The sequence below is a fragment of the Pipistrellus kuhlii genome, unplaced genomic scaffold (assembly GCF_014108245.1).
Source record: "Pipistrellus kuhlii isolate mPipKuh1 unplaced genomic scaffold, mPipKuh1.p scaffold_m20_p_3, whole genome shotgun sequence".
Taxonomy (NCBI): domain Eukaryota; kingdom Metazoa; phylum Chordata; class Mammalia; order Chiroptera; family Vespertilionidae; genus Pipistrellus; species Pipistrellus kuhlii.
Window position 1 is genome coordinate 17,091,434 of NW_023425529.1, and position 17,733 is coordinate 17,109,166.

At 42.0% G+C, this 17,733-nt stretch overlaps 2 protein-coding genes across 3 annotated transcripts; one reads left to right on the plus strand and one right to left on the minus strand.

Annotated features, from left to right (window-relative positions):
- The first annotated feature begins 200 nt into the window (after positions 1-200).
- On the plus strand, positions 201-1,398 carry LOC118729808 (negative elongation factor E-like). The gene has a single exon (XM_036457298.2). The coding sequence runs from the start codon at positions 251-253 to the stop codon at positions 1,292-1,294; it is 1,044 nt and encodes a 347-aa protein (XP_036313191.1). The 5' UTR covers positions 201-250; the 3' UTR covers positions 1,295-1,398.
- A 4,513-nt stretch (positions 1,399-5,911) lies between these two features.
- On the minus strand, positions 5,912-16,446 carry AICDA (activation induced cytidine deaminase). Of its 2 annotated transcripts, none has more exons than XM_036457302.2 (5): positions 16,168-16,446; positions 10,236-10,383; positions 7,498-7,768; positions 7,105-7,220; positions 5,912-6,708 (listed from the first exon to the last, which is right to left on the minus strand). In XM_036457302.2, exons 2-5 carry the CDS (start codon positions 10,374-10,376, stop codon positions 6,655-6,657), a joined length of 582 nt encoding a protein of 193 aa, XP_036313195.1. In that variant the 5' UTR covers positions 10,377-10,383; positions 16,168-16,446; the 3' UTR covers positions 5,912-6,654. The 2 variants fall into 2 exon arrangements, with proteins under 2 accessions (XP_036313195.1, XP_036313193.1); XM_036457300.2 differs by having other exon boundaries at positions 16,037-16,174.
- Between the last annotated feature and the right edge of the window lie 1,287 nt (positions 16,447-17,733).

Consider the following 17,733-nt stretch of genomic DNA (forward strand, 5'->3'; position numbering starts at 1 on the left):
AATTTTATTTTATTTTTTAAAATATATTTTATTGATTTTCTTACAGAGAAGAAGGGTGAGGGAGAGGGATACTGGGGATGTGCCCTTGACCGGAATCAAACCTGGGAGTTTTCAGTCCACAGGCCAAGGCTCTATCCACTGAACCAAACCGGTTTGGGCTCCCAGTGTTTTGTTTTTTTTTTAAATAAAGTACAGCCCCCAGGCCAGTGCCTGAGACCTTGGCCCGGCTGACACCCTCTCAGGAGCCACCATGGTGGTGATCCCCCCAGGACTGAGCGAGGAGGAGGTGGCTCTGCAGAGGAAATTCAAGGAACTGAAGAGGAAGAAGAAGGCCTTGCTGGCCCTGAAGAAGCGGAGCAGCAGCAGCAGCAGCAGCAGCAGCAGCGCAGCCAGCAAAAGGACACGCCCGCTGCCGGAGCCGCCCGCAGTGGACGCAGCCAAGGCCACAGAGCAGGCCAGGCAACTGGTGAAGGCGGGGGTCGTGCGCGCCGTCAAGGCCGAGGCCAGGACCTCGGGCTTCAAGCGTCCCCGAGCCCGGGAGGGGAGGGTGAGAGACGCCGAGCAGGGGCTGGTGCCCACCGCCCCGCTGTTCCCGGGGAGCGTCTCTGCCCAGGACCTTGTGCAGGAACCGCCCCGATGTGCCCAGAGGCAGCCTCTGGACGGGGGCTCCGTGTCTGCCCGGGACTGGGTTCGGGTCCTGGGGCCGGATGGGAGAGCGACGGGGGACACGGGGACTGAGGGCGGCCCTCCTCTTGGAAGCTGTGAACGGGGCCCAGGAGCACCTGGGGCTGCCTGGTCCCCAGTCTCCCTTCCCCGAGGCCGCAGCCCGGAACGGGGCCGGGACCGGGGCAGGGAATGGGACTGGGACAGAGATTGGGACCAGGACCGACACCGACACCGAGAGGCCCCTGTCCGCAGGTCGGACTCGGTCCCTGGACGCCGGGCCCCTCGCAAGGGGAGCACGCTCCACGTGTCTGAGGAAGACATGACCCCCCTCCTCCTCCGAGGGGCCTCCTCCCCGTTTGGGAACATCATTGACCTCTCCGTGGACCCGCCCAGGACTTGTGCCGTTGTCCCAGATGAAGAGATGGAGACTAAAGACCAGGCCGAGCTCCCCGGGACCCGGGCGGAGTCCGGGCCGCTCGAAGGCAGCGGTGCCTTCCGTGCCAAGTGTGTGTGGGGCGCCCTCGCCGCCCGGGACAGCCCTAAGGGCTGCCACCGGGACAGGAGGACCCAGAGGGTCTACGACGATGACGATGATGTCTGCGAGGAAAACCTGGTGGATGGCTTCTAGGCAGCGGAGCTGAACTGTTTGTGCCCCGCCTGCCCCGACACTGGTCTCTGTAAAGCGCTGAGTTGGAAGCTCAAAAAACAAAAACAAACAAACAAAAAAACAAATAAAAAAATAAATAAAAGGGCCCATGGATTCTTTCTTACTCTAAGCGCGGTAACTATGCAGTTCTCAGATTCCGTGTTCTGGTCTGCAATCTCTGATACACTATTGTCTTGAATTCCCAGTCCATCTTAGATACTAAATTCTATTATTTTAGGTAGAATAAATAGAGCCCTGTAAAGTCTAGACTTGTTAGTCATAATGCTATGCACCTAGTAAATATAGGAGCAATGAATGAACAGATGAGGTATTTGTTGCTTATGAGGGTGGTTCTCCTGCTAAGATGCTCCATGACTGTAAATTCAATTATAGGAGTTGGGTTTTGTGCTGGTAAAAATTTGGGGGGAGGATTTAAGAATACAGGGATTTGCTTTAGATTAGATGTTGTGAGACAATGGGGGCAATTCCATGATTGGATCTATAAATTCTAAGAAGTGGTAGTTATTCATTTTAGATAAGAGAGGGGGGTATTTGGTATTTTCCGGTGGCTCAAGACAAAGTATGAAGTAGCTTTGCTCTCTCATTTTATTATGTGTTCAGAGTAATCTTATCTGAGGTTGGTGGTCTTTGAGATTGTGTATGTCCAACTGGAAAATACCATGGCTTTGATTGTCAGGTCAGCTGTTGACTATCAGGGGCTGCTTTTGCCCACTCTCAGGTGCTAGTAGAGAATTTGGAGAAAAGTAAATGAATCCAAGGAAACATCCTGTATGCAATATCTACAAGACTGCATATGGAGGGGAGGGTGAGGAAGTGATGCCAGGGGTAATTTCTAGGTTTCTGTCTCTTTTTTTTTTTATGGATAATTTATGAAATTTTATTTTTTTATTTTTTCCATTTAAAATATATTTTATTGATATTTTACAGAGACGAAGGGAGAGAGATAGAGAGCTAGAAATGTCATTGAGAGAGAAACATCAACAAACTGCCTCTTGCACACCCCCTACCGGGGATGTGCCCACAACCAACGTACATGCCCTTGACTGGAATCAAACCTGGGACCTTTCAGTCCGCAGACCGATGCTCTACCACTAAGCCAAACCAGTTTCGGCAACTTTTTCCATTTTTTATTAAGGTATTATATGTGTACATATCTTTCCATTGCCTTCCCACTCCCATACGTGCCCCTTCCCCCCCGAGTTTTTTAGTCCATTGGTTTTGCTTATATGCATGCATATAAGTCCTCCGGTTGATTTCTTATCTCCCCCAGATCTTCCTACCCTCCCAGCTGTAATTTAACAGTCTGCTTGTTGCTTTACTGTGTCTATATCTATCTTTTGGTTCATCAGTTTATAATGTTCTTTATTATCCATAAATGAGTGAGGTCATGTGGTGTTTCTCTTTCATTGACTGGCTTATTTCACTCAGCATGATGTTCTCCAATTCCATCTAGGTTGCTGTAAATGATGAGAATTCCATTTTTTTTTATGGCAGCATAGTATTCCATTGTGTAGATGTACCATAGTTTTCTGATCCAGTCATCTACTGACAGGCACCTAGGCTGTTTCCAAATCTTAGCTATTGTAAATTGTGCTGCTATGAACATAGGGGTGCATATATTCTTTCTTATATTGGTGTTTCTAGTTTCTTAGGATATTCCTAGGAGTGTGATTACTGGGTCAAATGGGAGTTCCATTTTCAGTTTTTTAAGAAACTCCATACTGTTCTCCACAGAGGCTGCCCCAACAGTGCAAGAGTGTTCCTTTTTCTCCGCAACCTCGCCAACCCCTGTTGTTTGTTGATTTGTTGATTATAGCCATTCTGGCTGGTGTGAGATGGTACCGTATTGTCGTTTTGATTTGCATCTCTCTAGGTTTCTGTCTTTAAACAGCGAGGATGGCAATGCTATTCACTAAGATAATACCAGCTTTGTATTATCTTCCAATTTAATACTTAATATACAGATGCTCCTCAAGGTATAATGGGGCTACATTCCAATAAACCCATTGAAAGTTGAAAATACTATTATAAATCAGAAATGCATTTAGTACACTTAACCTATCACATATCATAGCTTAGCCTAACCTACCTTAAATGTGCTCAGAATTATATTTATAAAATGCTGGCAACACAGTTCACTGCAGAGGATTGGTTGTTTAGCCTCATGCTCATGTGGCTGACTAAGAGTTGCTCAGCTTCATGAGTGTCAAAGTACACATTGCTAGCCTGGGAAAAGGTGAAAATTCAGAATTTGAAGTATGGTTTCTACTGAATGCGTATTGAGGGTAAAAACCCCTAATTCAAACTGTCATCACTTGGGGACTATCTGTATGTGAAAAGATAACATTATCATACCTATATTACAAATGCGAAATGAAGGTTTTATAGAGGTCCAACTGTTGTATGGAAGCAGAACTCAAATACAAGATGGCTGGACTCCACAGTTATATAGAGTTTTTTTAAAAAAATGTTGAAATAAAATATACATTTATGTGAGTTTTTACTATTTTAAAATATACAATTATTCGATACGTGATTTTTAGCATAGTCACTGCTGTTGAATTCCAGATCATTTAAAAATCTTACCTAATAAGAGAAACATGCAAATTAACCATCACTCCACTACACCCACTGGTAATTAGAGTGAGTACGGTATACAAATTAACCCAAAAAAGATGGAGGTTAATTTGCATATGCAGGCGCAGAGCTGAGTGAAGCCTGCTATGAGGAAGCTATTGGGATAGTGCTCCAGACAGAAGGGAGGATGTGCCAGCTCCCAGCGGCCTGGGAGCAGGGATATGCCTGCTGCCAGCCACTAGGCGGCCGGAGAGCAGAGACTTGCTGGCTCCAGGGCTGCTGGGAGTGAAGCCAAGGGCCTATTCTTGCACGAATATTGTGCAATGGGCCTCTAGTATGTACATATTTTTCTTGATATCAGAGAAGAGGGGAGAGGGATAAAGAAATACAAACATCAATGATAAGAGAGAATCGTGGGCCGGGACCGGTTTGGCTCAGTGGATAGAGTGTCGGCCTGCGGACTGAAAGGTCCCAGGTTCGATTCCAGTCAAGGGCATGTACCTTGGTTGTGGGCACATCCCCAGTAAGGGGGTGTGCAAGAGGCAGCTGATTGATGATTCTCTCTCATCGATGTTTCTAACTCTCTATCTCTCTCTTCCTCTCTGAAAAATCAATAAAATATATTTAAAAAAAAAAGAGAGAGAGAGAGAGAGAATCATGGATTGGCAGCCTCCCGCCCCCCACTGGGGATCGAGCCCACAACCTGGGCGTGTGCCCTGACTGGGAATCGATTCGTTGACCTCCTGGTTTATGGGATGACACTCAACCACTGAGTCACGCCAGCTGGGGTCGTCTTTTAACTTTCATACTATTGTCCTTGGATGCACAAAAATTTTTGATGAAGTTCAATTTTTGTTTTCTTCTTTGTTGCTTGTGCTTTTGGGGTCATTTAAGACTCATTCTGAAGTCATGAAGACTTCAACTTATATTTCCTTCTAAGGCTTTTATGGTTTTAGTCCTGACATTTAGGCATTTGATAAATACTGACTTAATGTTTGTGTATGGCATGTGGCAGAGGCCCACATTTACTCTTTTGCATACAGATATCTGGTTGTCCCAGCACCATTTGTTGAAAGGACTTTTCTCCCATTAAGTGGTCCTGGCATCCTTGTCAGAAATCACTTGAACATAGACGAACAGACTAATTTTTGGACTCTGAAGTCTATGTCATCATACTGACTTTTAAGTTTAACTTTATAAGTCACTTATAGAATTATTTTTAAAACATTTTATCTCCAAAGCTTCCAAAATTAGCTGTCATTTATTTAGTTGATTGAAATAAACCAGAATTAAATTTGCTGTGGAAAAAATTACTAAAAATCAAGAAAATGGTTTTATAGTAACATTATGACATGTTAGGTATGTTATAATTATATAGTTTGTTAGGATTCATTTCTAAAGGTATAAATTTATGAGACATTAAGGAATCAATTTTAATATATCTGAAAAAAAGTATAACAAAAATATAGCATAATATAAAATATGAATGGATACATGAAAAACATATACAATAAGAATAAAACAACACAATTGTACATTTGATATTCCCTGCCCTCTCAAAAATTATTCTCTTACATAGTGAACATTTCTTTGAGAGAAGTATCATATACATATATACATGTAGAAAACCATGACTTGGTTGAATTGCTGAGGTTAAAGACCCATAACAAAATAGGTTTTTCTCTTGTCAGTATTTAAGCCACTCCCTTCTAAGCATTAATTAATGTGTGAAGTTTTGGTTGTGGTTTCTAACTTTTTTTAAAAGGATGTGTTTCCAGATTTATTATTGGAAGCATCTGCTCATTTTGATTATCATTTTTATAACCCTCTTATTCATTTTAAGGTCCTTTATTATATAACTTAGAAAGCTGGCAGTTGGACATCCCCCAAAGGAGGCAGGAGAGGCTCCGGCCATTGCTGCTGCCCTCACCAGCTGTGAGCCCAGCTTCTGGCTGAGCGGTGCTCCCCCTGTGGGAGTGCACTGACCATGAGGGAGAAGCTTCTGCATTGAGCATCTGCCCCCTGGTGGTTAGTGCGCATCATAGTGATCGGTTATTCCTCCAGTGATTGATTTACATATTAGCCTTTTATTATCTAGGAGGGTAGCCTGAAGGTGACCATGACATTCCATACCAAGAAAACCTCTTATAAGCAAACATAAAAATATGCCTCAGACAGTTAAAACATACAGTACATTATTAAATATTAATTCTTTAAAGAGATGGCCTAGAGTTTCACCCAGACTTTCTGACAAAGAGGTCTGTAGATCATGGCCTACTAGAAGCTTGTTCATTTGAAAGTGCACCCCAATGGAAAAGAATGGAAAAATCTGTCACTGATATCATTGAAAACTCAGAATGAATCAAATAAAAGAGGATATTGATTCTGAAAACAGTTTATCCTCTCACCATGCTTTTAAGGATTTATCTTCTGCTTCCTCCTTGCCTAAAATGTCATAGAATACTGGCACCTTAATTGCTCCCAGACTCTGCAGTTCTGTCCTTTCCCAATAGGGGTCACAGTTGCATTAAAAACAGCACCAGTTGCAGCATTACTCTGCTGGGCCTGCATTCCTTCTCTATTTTCAAGAAATATATTTTTTTAAAGTCAGATATAAATATTATTTCTCTAAACTTTAAAACATTAAGAGTTAGTTGAAGAAAAACAGAATTCTGGAAGGACTGTTCTTTTGTCCACTATCTTCAGGGACATTTCATTGTACGTGACATTCTCGGAGGTTGGTATCAAAGTCCCAAAGTACGAAATGCATCTCGTAAATCATCAACTTCATAGAGGGGCTGTAGAGAAAGAGAGAGATTAACTGAGCGATGACTTTGTGACATTTTGGAAGGAACTGAGTTGGGAGGGAGGAGGAGAGGAGGGAGTTTTACCTGGAGGGAAATAAATGCTGAGGAGAGTCTAACAGAACAAAGACATGTGAGTGAGGAAGGAGAAGGAAAAGGCATCTTAGCAGAGGGTTCTGAATTGTGTAACAGAGGAGCAGACTCACAGGTAGGAGAATGACAACAAAGAGAGAGAGAGAGAGAGAGAATAAGGTTTTCATCAGAAGAAAAATAAGGAGAGAGTGATAAATGTACAAACACACACAGGAAAATGTAAGAAACAGAAGCAAAGATAATAGCCCCAGGGAAAGATGATGGAGAAAGAAAACGAGAAACAAAGGAGCCCCTTACCAAAAGGATGCGTCGAAGCTGCCGGGATAGACGCACTGAGTTTTCATGCAGCCCTTCCCAGGCTCTGAAAGTTCTTTCACGATTTTCCACAAAAGTATTCCAGCAATAAAAATAATCTGTAAAAAAAAGAAGAGGGAGAAGGTGTTACCATTATAGCTCAGATCCAAAATCAAGAGGAAATCATGAAACCTCCAGCCTCTTTTTAATCCTCATTCTTGTGTCCAAGCCATTCTTTCCCTCCAATTCTAGTTGATAACCTTGGGCTCCAAAAGGGAACTAGAATCCTGGTATTTTCTTCCATCCCTCAAGTTTCCCATCTCACTGTTTCAGTCTGACTTGCCATCCTGAATGACAGCCCTGAGCTGGCCAAAAAGGTCCCCCTCCCACTGGTACCTTTGAAGGTCATGATGGCGATCTGGACCCCCGCGCGGTGCAGCCTTCGCAGGCCCTCGGGCTCAGCCTTGCGGTCCTCGCAGAAGTAGAGGCGGGCGGTGAAGATCCGGAGACTGAGGTTGGGGTTCCCCCTGAGAAAGTCGGCCACATGCCGGGCACAGTCGTAGCAGGGGCTCCAAGAGGTGAACCAGGTGACGCGGTAACACCGGCCTGGGTCCAGGTCCCAGTCGGAGATGTAGCGCAGGAAGAGCAATTCCACGTGGCAGCCCGACTGCGGAGAGAGCAGAGAACGCGGCTCCTGCTTACCTGTGCCCATAGCTTTGCAGGCTTTCATTCATCCCCCTCCCACGAGGATCCTTTTTGGAGCGTCTACGGTTTTGTCCTTAGGTGACTGAAAGGTTAAACAACTGCCCGAAAAAGCAGAGGTGAGCCTTGGCCCTGCAGAGCGGGCAAAGGCTGTGGGTTTTGTGTCGCGTGGGGAGGACCAAGTGAGTGGAGGTTTTTTGTTTTGTTTTGTTTTGTTTTTAATTTATTGATTTTTTTTTACAGAGAGGAAGGGAGGGAAGAGGGAGATAGAAAGCTAGACACATCAATGAGAGAGAAACATCGACCAGCTGCCTCTTGCACACCCCCTACCGGGGATGTGCCCACAACCAACGTACATGCCCTTGACGGGAACCGAACCTGGGACCTTTCAGTCCGCAGACCGACACTCTATCCACTGAGTCAAACCGGTTTTGGCAAGTGAGTGGAGTTTGAATGGAGTAGCAACCCACTATCTCAGTAGAGATTTAATTTGTGTTTGTGAAGTTAGTTTTGTGACTTTGAGGAGGAGGAAAATGGCTTGTAAGTGCCTAGTGATGTTACAAACATACATGAAGTGTACATATGCACATCAAACACACAGGACCACTAGGTGGGAAATATATGGGTGGGAGAACTGGAAAAGGGAAGATGGGTGATGATGAGGCAGACAGTGAGTGTTGCAAGAGCAAATTAAATAATCTGTTTGCTCATTGTATGGTCCCTGTGATTGTAATAATATCCGCAATAGTGAGACATAGCAAGTCTACTTAGTATTGCAGAGAAGTCATAAGTCTTAGAATCTGAAGACCTTGGTTCCATTGCCCCTCATGTGCTAAATCAGTGTTTTTCAACCTTTTTTGGGCAAAGGCACACTTGTTTCATGAAAAAAATCACGAGGCACACCACCATTAGAAAATGTTAAAAAATGTAACTCTGTGCCTATATTGACTATATATAAAGTAATTCTCTTGAATAGGAATCAAATAAACACAAAGAAAGTATTTTATAATTACTTTATTATGAAATATTAAGTAAACAAAATAGTGAAAAATTATAAAATTCTTGTCTTGTCTGCACCTACGGCACACCAGGCAACATCTCGCGGCACACTAGTGTGCTGCGGAACAGCGGTTGAAAAACGCTGTGCTAAATCATTATCCAATTCTTGGATCTTCTAATCTTATCAGTAAAATAGGCGGTTGGGTGAGAAGAGATTAACCAACAAACTTGTATGCACCTATGCATAACCCATGGACACAGACAATAGCCTGGTGAAGGCCTGGGGCAGGCTAGAAGGGATCAAAGGTTCGATTCTTGTCAAGGGCATGTACCTTGGTTATAGGCACATCCCCAGTAGGGGGTGTGCCAGAGGCAGCTGATCAATGACTCTCTCATTGATGTTTCTAACTCTCTACACTGTATCTCTCTCCCTTCCTCTCTGTAAAAATCAATAAAGCATATTTAAATAAAATAAAATAAAATAAAAAAGTAAATTGTAATTTAAAAAAGTAAATAAAATAGGCCGGGCTGGTGTTTAAAGAAGTCAAGGGTGGCTATCAACAGAACCTTCTATAGTTAGCCATATCACCAAATAGAAGAGATTAGAAGGTAAAACAATGTGAGAAAATTTACACAGTACCGGGAGGCAAAGAGAACTAAATGGCAAAGTAAGCACTAATCAGTGCCATTCCACCCTTGGGTTTCCTGGGAACCCAAGACCAGATGTTATGAAAGAGGATGTATTCATTGGCAGAAGATTATGTAAACCCATCGGGATTGGGGTGAAGAAGTTTCCTGGAAATGTCATTCTCAAATGTTCTAGATGCCGAGAGACTGATTTAACCAACCAATTGAGACTTCCCTGTTTCTGGGGTGTGCCGTGTGCCATGCACTCCCTGGCCTATGCTCCCTGTGAGCAGGAGAGAACAGAGATCATTTGAAAAACAGAATTGGTCCACAATAATTTTTCATGAAAATTGCCCCCTTAATTTTCAAAAATTCTAAAGACACAATTTGTTTTTCACACTTAAAATTTAGCTTGAATGAGTTGATAATATCCCCCTAAAATCCAAAGCTCATCGTACCTTTGATTTCTTCCTTAATCTCAAAGGCAATTTGGATGCTGGGGTTAGGGGAGGAATGTTTGGGGGTAGTTATGTTATTCTTGGCATTGAAATAAGGTGTGGCATTAATGTGCCCGATATGGTGAAGAGAACATTAAATGATATCTTTTGGGCGGGGGGGGGGGGGCATATCTATTATGGTTGCAGGGACATGTAAGAAAGAAGAAAAATAGATTCGAGGAATCTAGTGGGAACAAATGCAAAATAGACTAAAAGTAGTACCGTTCGCAGGTAGGTAGCTCTAAAAGTGCTCACACTAATGAAAAGTGTTCGCTTTCAATGATCTGGGAAGCGAATATTAATTGATACCTTGTTTCGGAGGTGACCAAAGTCCAATGAAAAGGAGGTGGCACTGTCTCGCCGCTTCACCACATAGCACAGGTAGGTCTCATGGCGACCTTTTGCCCACCGGACGTTTTTGAAGTGGTAGAGAAACTTCCTCTGCTTCATCAGGAGGCTGTGGGAGAGAGGAGGAAGGAGTACAGCTCATTCTCTGGTCATTCATGGCTTTCCTTCCGCTGTTTCAAAATATGCAATGACTTGAGCCAAACCAGAGAAAATGCTCTTGTTTCAGTTACCGGAAGCCTGTGACCTCCTGAGCTTGGAATCCATGATAAACTCCTTTTCTGATTATATGTAAGACGCACTGAGAGATAGCAAGGACCCCAGAGCTATTTGAGCTCACAGGATCATCTCTTCCCACAACTATCTTCTAGATGCTGATAATTTAGAAGACAGACATGTTCCTCAGTCCCATAATTATATTTTCAGATTTCCTTTGCAATCTTAACCTAAAAGCCCAAACTGTACTTCAAACTCAAGATGGTCAAAACAGTATTCCTAACCTGCCCTCTTTCTGCATGTCCTGCCTCTTCTCCCTCTTCCCCATCTCAGATCATACTGGCATCATCTTTGCTTCTTCTCCCTCTTCATTCCTCGTACTTAATGATCTAAATGTATTGATTCAAACCTTCAGATATATATATTTTATTGATTTTCCCCCCCCTCTCCCAAACATACTCTCCCTCCCCAGAGTTTTATGTCCATTGGTCAAACCTTCAGATATTTTTAAATTTGTACCTGTTCTATTCCCTATTCTCTACATCAGTCTAATCCCTCATTCTTTCACTTGATCTGTTACCATGGAGGTCTCTCTACCTCCAAGTCCCTCCACAGTAACATTTTCCATGCTGTACCAGAGTGATTTCATCAAAGCCCAGGTATGGCCATGTCATTCCCATGCTGAAATATCCCTAACCACGGATTCTGTTTGGCTCACAGGATAAACTCCACACTCTTTAATGTGGTAGTTAGGCCAGTTTTTACATGGGACATCAATCTACATTTCTGGCCTCCCTTCCTACTATGTCCCTCTTTCCCTGCCATGTTAGGCCCCTTCCTACTGCAGGGCCCTTGGCACTAATCTCCTTTCCTCTTTATTTCTAGATATCTTGCTGATGGCACTTCCTCTAAGAGCTTCCCTACCCTTTTCCATTGGGCAAACCTACCTATCCTTCAAAACCTAACCACAGTTTCAACTGTCCTAGTAAGATCTTTCCGACCACCACTATCCCAAGATTACTAAGCAAAAATCAAACAATAACAAGAACCTCTCTGTAGTTTCCCATTGTCACCCATTTTGTTGCTATCAAAGCATTCCTCCTCTGTTATCAATTGCTTGCTGATATCTGTCTCTCCAATTAGACTCTGTCTGTGTGTGTGTGTTTTTAAATAGTTTTTACTGATTTCAGAGAGAGGAAGGGAGAGAGAAAGAGAGAAACATCAATGATGAGAGAGAATCATTAATCTGCTGAGAGAATCATTGATCCATTGCTTATTGCATGCCCCCTACTTGTTATTGAGTCCAAAACCTGGGCATGTGCCCTGACCAGGAATCGAACCACAAACTCCTGGTTCATGGGTCAATGCTCAACCACTGAGACACACCAGGCAGGCTAGACTCTGTTTTGAAAGTGTCACTTTATGATATGTATATATATTGATATATATATATATAATATGTATAGTTAAAAGTATAAGAGCAATATTTGAGGGTTTTCACCTTAAATACTACAGAAAAGTAAAAAGTTATAAAATTTAAAATATTAAAGAATTTTACAATTTGAAATATCAGTGTCTAATGACAATTACTGTTAAAATTATGTTTTTCCTTCTGGTCTTTTGCAAGATTATATATACATGATTTTGATTAGACTGATTTCATGTGTAATTTTTGTATTCTGCTGCTTTTTTAACTTGACAATGTGATCTAAATATTATGCTATGTTCACACACAGGGTCCAGTCTTTTTTCTGTTACCTAGTTCCTAGGACAGTGTCTTGCATATCATAAGCACTATATTGAATTGGATGTGTAGAAATACTCTCTGCTTACTCAAAATTCTTTGCAGTGGTGAACATAACACACGATACAGTGTGGTTGATCCCAAAGCATTCATGGTGTCTGATTTTTATCCTACTAGTTGTCTTTTTCAGAAATGTATTTATCCAATTTGTGAAAATAATGCTGCCACCTAATGGCATTAGGCAGAAGTGCAAAGAATTTGTAAAAATAAACACCCAGTTAGGGATTTGAATACCGTTTGCTGGCAAGAGAATTGAAACTTTTTTTTTACTTTTAGTTTTTTACATTGAAGTATAATTTACATACTTCACCCATTTAAAATGTACAGTTCTATGAATACTGGCAGATGTAAATACCACAAGCTGCTACCACAATCAAGATATAGGACACTGCTAGGGTACCCCGCCCCCAAAGTTTCCTCATTCTCTTTTTCCCATTGGTTCTTTACTTCTCCCACAGGCAACTGATAATCTGATTTCTGTAACTAAAAATTACTTCTCATTTTCAGAATTTCATATGATTCATACATTGTCCCTTCCTTTGTGTCTGAATTCTTTGACTTGGCTTAATGACCTTGGGATTTACTCATGATGTTGCATGTATCGGTCGGTTGTGCCTTTCCAGTGCACAGCAGTATTCCATCGCAGGGATAGAGCACATTTTGTTGATACCCTCCCCTGATACTGGACCTGTGGATTGTTTCTACTTTGGGGCTATTTTGCATAAAGCTTCTGCAAATATTCATATGCCAGTCTTCGTGTGGACATGTGTTAAGAATATTTATTTTAATAAAGTGATACATGTGGTATATAACTGAATTTAAAAGTTAAGTACTCAAATGTCAATCTTATTAAGTTAATAAACAAGGACAAGAGCTTTTTATAGCTGCCACAATTTAAATGTATCAATTTATACACATGGAGCTTATTAGAATTCCCTTTAAATGCCGAGGCAGAGAACTAAACTTATGGCCGATATACACATTATGAATGGCAAACAATAGAAAAATCAGGCAGTTACATCATTGTAGAATTAAAAATGCATATTTGGCAAAGATCTTAAATGGATGGTAACAGATATCTGATAATTGGCTTTATCTTAAAATGAAAGTGATTTATTATGATAATCATTACTATTACTGTGGTTATATACTTATCATATAACTAGAGGCACACTGCACAAAATTTGTGCACCTGGGGTGTGTCCCTCAGCCCATCCCGTGCCCTCTCACAGTCTGGGGGCCCTTGTGGAGATATCCAACTGAGGGCTTAGGGCACATGTGTCAAACACAAGGCCCGCGGGCCAAATCTGTCCCGCCAGGCCTTGCAATGTGGCCCGCACCACGCTGTCATCACTGCACTCCACTGCGTTTCCATCACAATGACAGTTTATGACTCTTCAGTAAACCATTCGGCCCGCGATTTAGGCTGGATTTTAGATTTTGGCCCCTTCTCTGATTGAGTTTGACACCCCTAGCTTAGGGCCTGGGTGGCAGGCCTAAACCAGTAGTAGGGCATCCTTAGCGCTGCTGCAGAAGTGGGAAAGGCTCCTGCACTCACCAGCCTTGAACACAGCTTCTGCATTGAGCATCTGCCTCCTGGTGGTCAGTGCACATCATAGCAACCAGGTTCTATCATTCAGTCGATTTGAATATTAGCCTTTTATTATATAGGATAACCCAAAGCATATGTAAATTGAATACATAACAAGTGCTTAATAAATACTGAAGAGAAAGAAAAAAAAAATCTCTTTAAGGCCCAATCAGTTTTAGATAGGTTAAGCATCATCTTGTACTAATAAGTTCCTTTTAGATTTAACCTACCCTTCTGGGCTGCGGGGAGTAGAAAGGCTGGAATGGGGCAGGAGGAGGGGGTATGGGAACTATATCATGCACTGAAGCCATTGTGGCAGGGACCTGTTACCATGCAGACAAAGTGTTCTGAAAGTTATAGAAAATGACATGACCTAGGTAAAGGAATTCAGACGGACTTTTACTTCGCACTCCACAGGAAAAGCCAATAGCTCTACACTGTTTCAGAAGTTGCTAGTCACATTGAAGTGAATTGCATGACCATGACCTATTAGTTAACTTGCTTGATCCATCATTCCCTTCAGCTGTAGCGAGGAGCCTGTTTCTAGCACCTTGTTCTTCTCTGGTTTCTTTTCTGGGCACAAGGGACTTTGCAGAGGCAGTCTCCCCCCCCCCCCCCCCCTCCAGATTGACAGCTGTTTGCACAGCTGTACTCCCTGAGGCAGAACACTAGCAGCACCCCCAGCGATGCAAACCTGGAGGCAGACAGGTTAAAAATAACCGTGACAAAGCCCTCCTCTCCTGCCCGGTACCGTCACTAATGGGCTCTCAGATATTATTTTCCTGAATGATAATCACACATTTCCCTTTTCCTCCTACTGAATTGCATCTTTTCTCCTTGTTTATTTGTCTTTCTCTGAATTTCTACTATCGATTTTGCCACTGTTTTGCAATTCATTATACACAAGTATCTCTACTGAGTCCTTTACCTCTGACCTGTACCTCAGATTAGTTTTCAAAATTTCACTGAAACTGAGCAGACATTCATTCAACATGTTTGCTCTCCAGAAAATTTTCTGCCCTGGCTGGTTTTCTCAGTGGTTAGTGTGCCAGCCTGTGGACCCACGGGTCCTGGGTTTGATTCCTGGTCCAGGGCACATACCTTGGTGCAGGTTCCCCAGCCCCAGTAGGGGTGCATGCAGGAAGCAACTAATCAGTGTGTCTCTTTCACATCAATATTTCTCTCTCTCTGTCTCTTCTCCCCTCCTCTCTCCCTTTCACTCTCTCTGGAAATCAATGAAAAAAAAAAAAAAAATCCTTGGATGAGAGTTAAAAAAAAAAAAAAATTTCTTAAGAACACTTAAGCTGCCATTAAAAGTCTTAATTGTGTTGTGTACATTCTTTGTAATAGGTGAATTGACATAAAGTATATAGATTAGGTATCATTCTCTTAACATTTATAATAATCATAAAAACAGGAATAGACTAAGTTCTGTGATAGTAATTTAACTGACATAAACTGCATGCGAAGACATTGTGAAAAATCTTACAGAATACACACAGAAAAAGTAAGTTCAGCCACATCTAAAGAGATTGAAAGACTAGGTAAATAGTAAAAATGCCATTCACTGCCTAACAATTGGACATAAAACATTAAATAATTTGCTTGACTGAATTTTCCTCCTTATTATAGACACAATCATAGTGACTTTTAAGTAATTAATTTTTAATATTGGCATTTAAAAAATAATTTCCTCACTATGTAACAAAGTTATTCAGTAGAATCTCCCTAGGAAAGTTTATCTTCAAGTGATTTTTATAGTTGAATACTTACAAAATTATTACCGCAATGGCCACTACTGTTTTTAGTGTAGTATTGCTGTTTTCTTTTCATGATTTGAGTCTATAACCATTTACTGTGTTGATATAATTACCACAAACTAGTTATAACTGCAGTACAAATCTCAGAACAAGTCAATATATGGTCAAAAAGCTCTTCTGAATATGGAAGAGAGAGAGAGAGAGAGAGAGAGAGAGAGAGAGAGAGAGAGATCCGAACAGATGAGACAGAACCAGAGAAATAAATCTGCATGTCGACCAGGCAGATCTTGTAAATCAGATAGTGATAAAAAAGGGATAGGTACCAATCTCATTACTCAGATTTGCTCTGGGAGAAAAGCCAATGCAGCTACCCAAGAGGAGACTGTCCTTTTACCTGTCCATAGTAGGTTCCAGTGTGTCTTTCTTGGCTCCCCAAAAGTCTTAGGCCGAGGAATGCTTGCCTCAAGCACGGTTGCTTCACTGACTGATAATGCATTGGCCCTACACATTCAAATTTGAGCTTACCATTTTGGGCTCCTCCCTCCACAGCATCACCACCAGGTACCCCAAAGGCCTTCCTCCTGTTTGGGTCCAGTGAAGATGGGTGGGGCTGACATAGGCAGAGTCACACGGGTAAAATGACTGAGGGCCGTTCTGCGTAATGTGTAGGTTTCTTTTGGTCTGCCTCTCAGTCCATGCTCCACAGGTAACAGATCAGGAGACAGGTAGACACAGTATATTTTAATTATGGTAATGAATAATATCTTGAATTTAGAAAACATAATACTAGCAATGTTCATTGAAATAGCATCTTGTGTTCTGTGAGCTGAAAGCGTCTATTTCCTCATTTAGTTACACAGTTTCTCTGAATCAATAGAAAAGTCCACTAATAGTCCTGGTTTGTGACTAAGTAAGCTCACTCAGTTATGTAGGACATGGAAATTTTTGCCTCTCAAACCACTGATTTCTAATGTTCTAAACCAACTTAGCTACCCGGCCAGGGCTGGCAGTCTTACTTGATTGCTCTATTCCTTTTTTTTTTTTTTTTTTTTAATATATATTTTATTGATTTTTCTACAGAGAGGAAGGGAGAGGGATAGAGAGTTAGAAACATCAATGAGAGAGAAACATTGATCAGCTGCCTCCTGCACACCTCCACCTGGGGATGTGCCCGCAACCAAGGTACGTGCCCTTGACCGGAATCGAACCTGGGATCTTTCAGTTTGTAGGCTGACGCTCCATCCACTGAGCCAAACCTTTTTTGGCTGCTCTATTCCTTTTAAATCCCATGCCCAATCTATTAGCAAATCTTGCTAACACTCTGCTTATAAAGTGGGCCACTTCTTATCATCTCCAAGCAGCCTGAATTAATGCACCGAGCCTCCCAACTGGTCTTCCTGCTTTCGTCCTTCTTCAGTTACTGTCTATTCTCCATGGTGCGATCAGAGTAAACCTTTCCAAACATTGGCTGCATATATCGGGCAAATTCAATAAATGGCTTATGCAACAAATAACCTTTCTCTCACAAAAAAATATAGACAGTTGGTCAAATAAGTAATTAAATCTAAATCTAATAGAAACATGGACTTTAAGCTCTTTCTTTTATCAAAAGAGCATCTGGCCCTGCTGGTATGGCAAAGTGAATTAATCATCATCCCATGGACCAAGAAGTCTTGGTTCAATTCCCAGTGAGAGCACATGCTTGATCCCCAGTAGGGGGCATGTAGGAGGCAGCACATCAATATTTCTCTCTTATTGATGTTTCCATCGCTCCATCTCCCTTCTTCTCTACTTAAAAATCAATTTTTTAAAAAACATATTAAGCCGAAACCAGTTTGGCTCAGTGGATAGAGCACTGGTATGTGGACTGAAAGATCCCAGGTTCCATTCTGGTCAAGGGCATGCACATTGGTTGTGGGCACATCCCCAGTAGGGGGTGTGCAGGAGGCAGCTGGTTGATGTTTCTCTCTCATTGATGTTTCCTAGCTCTCTATCCCTCTTCCTTCCTCTCTGTAAAATATCAATAAAATATTTTTAAAAATAAAAAAATATTAAAAGTATCTGTTGACCACATCTTTAGCTGGAATGTTT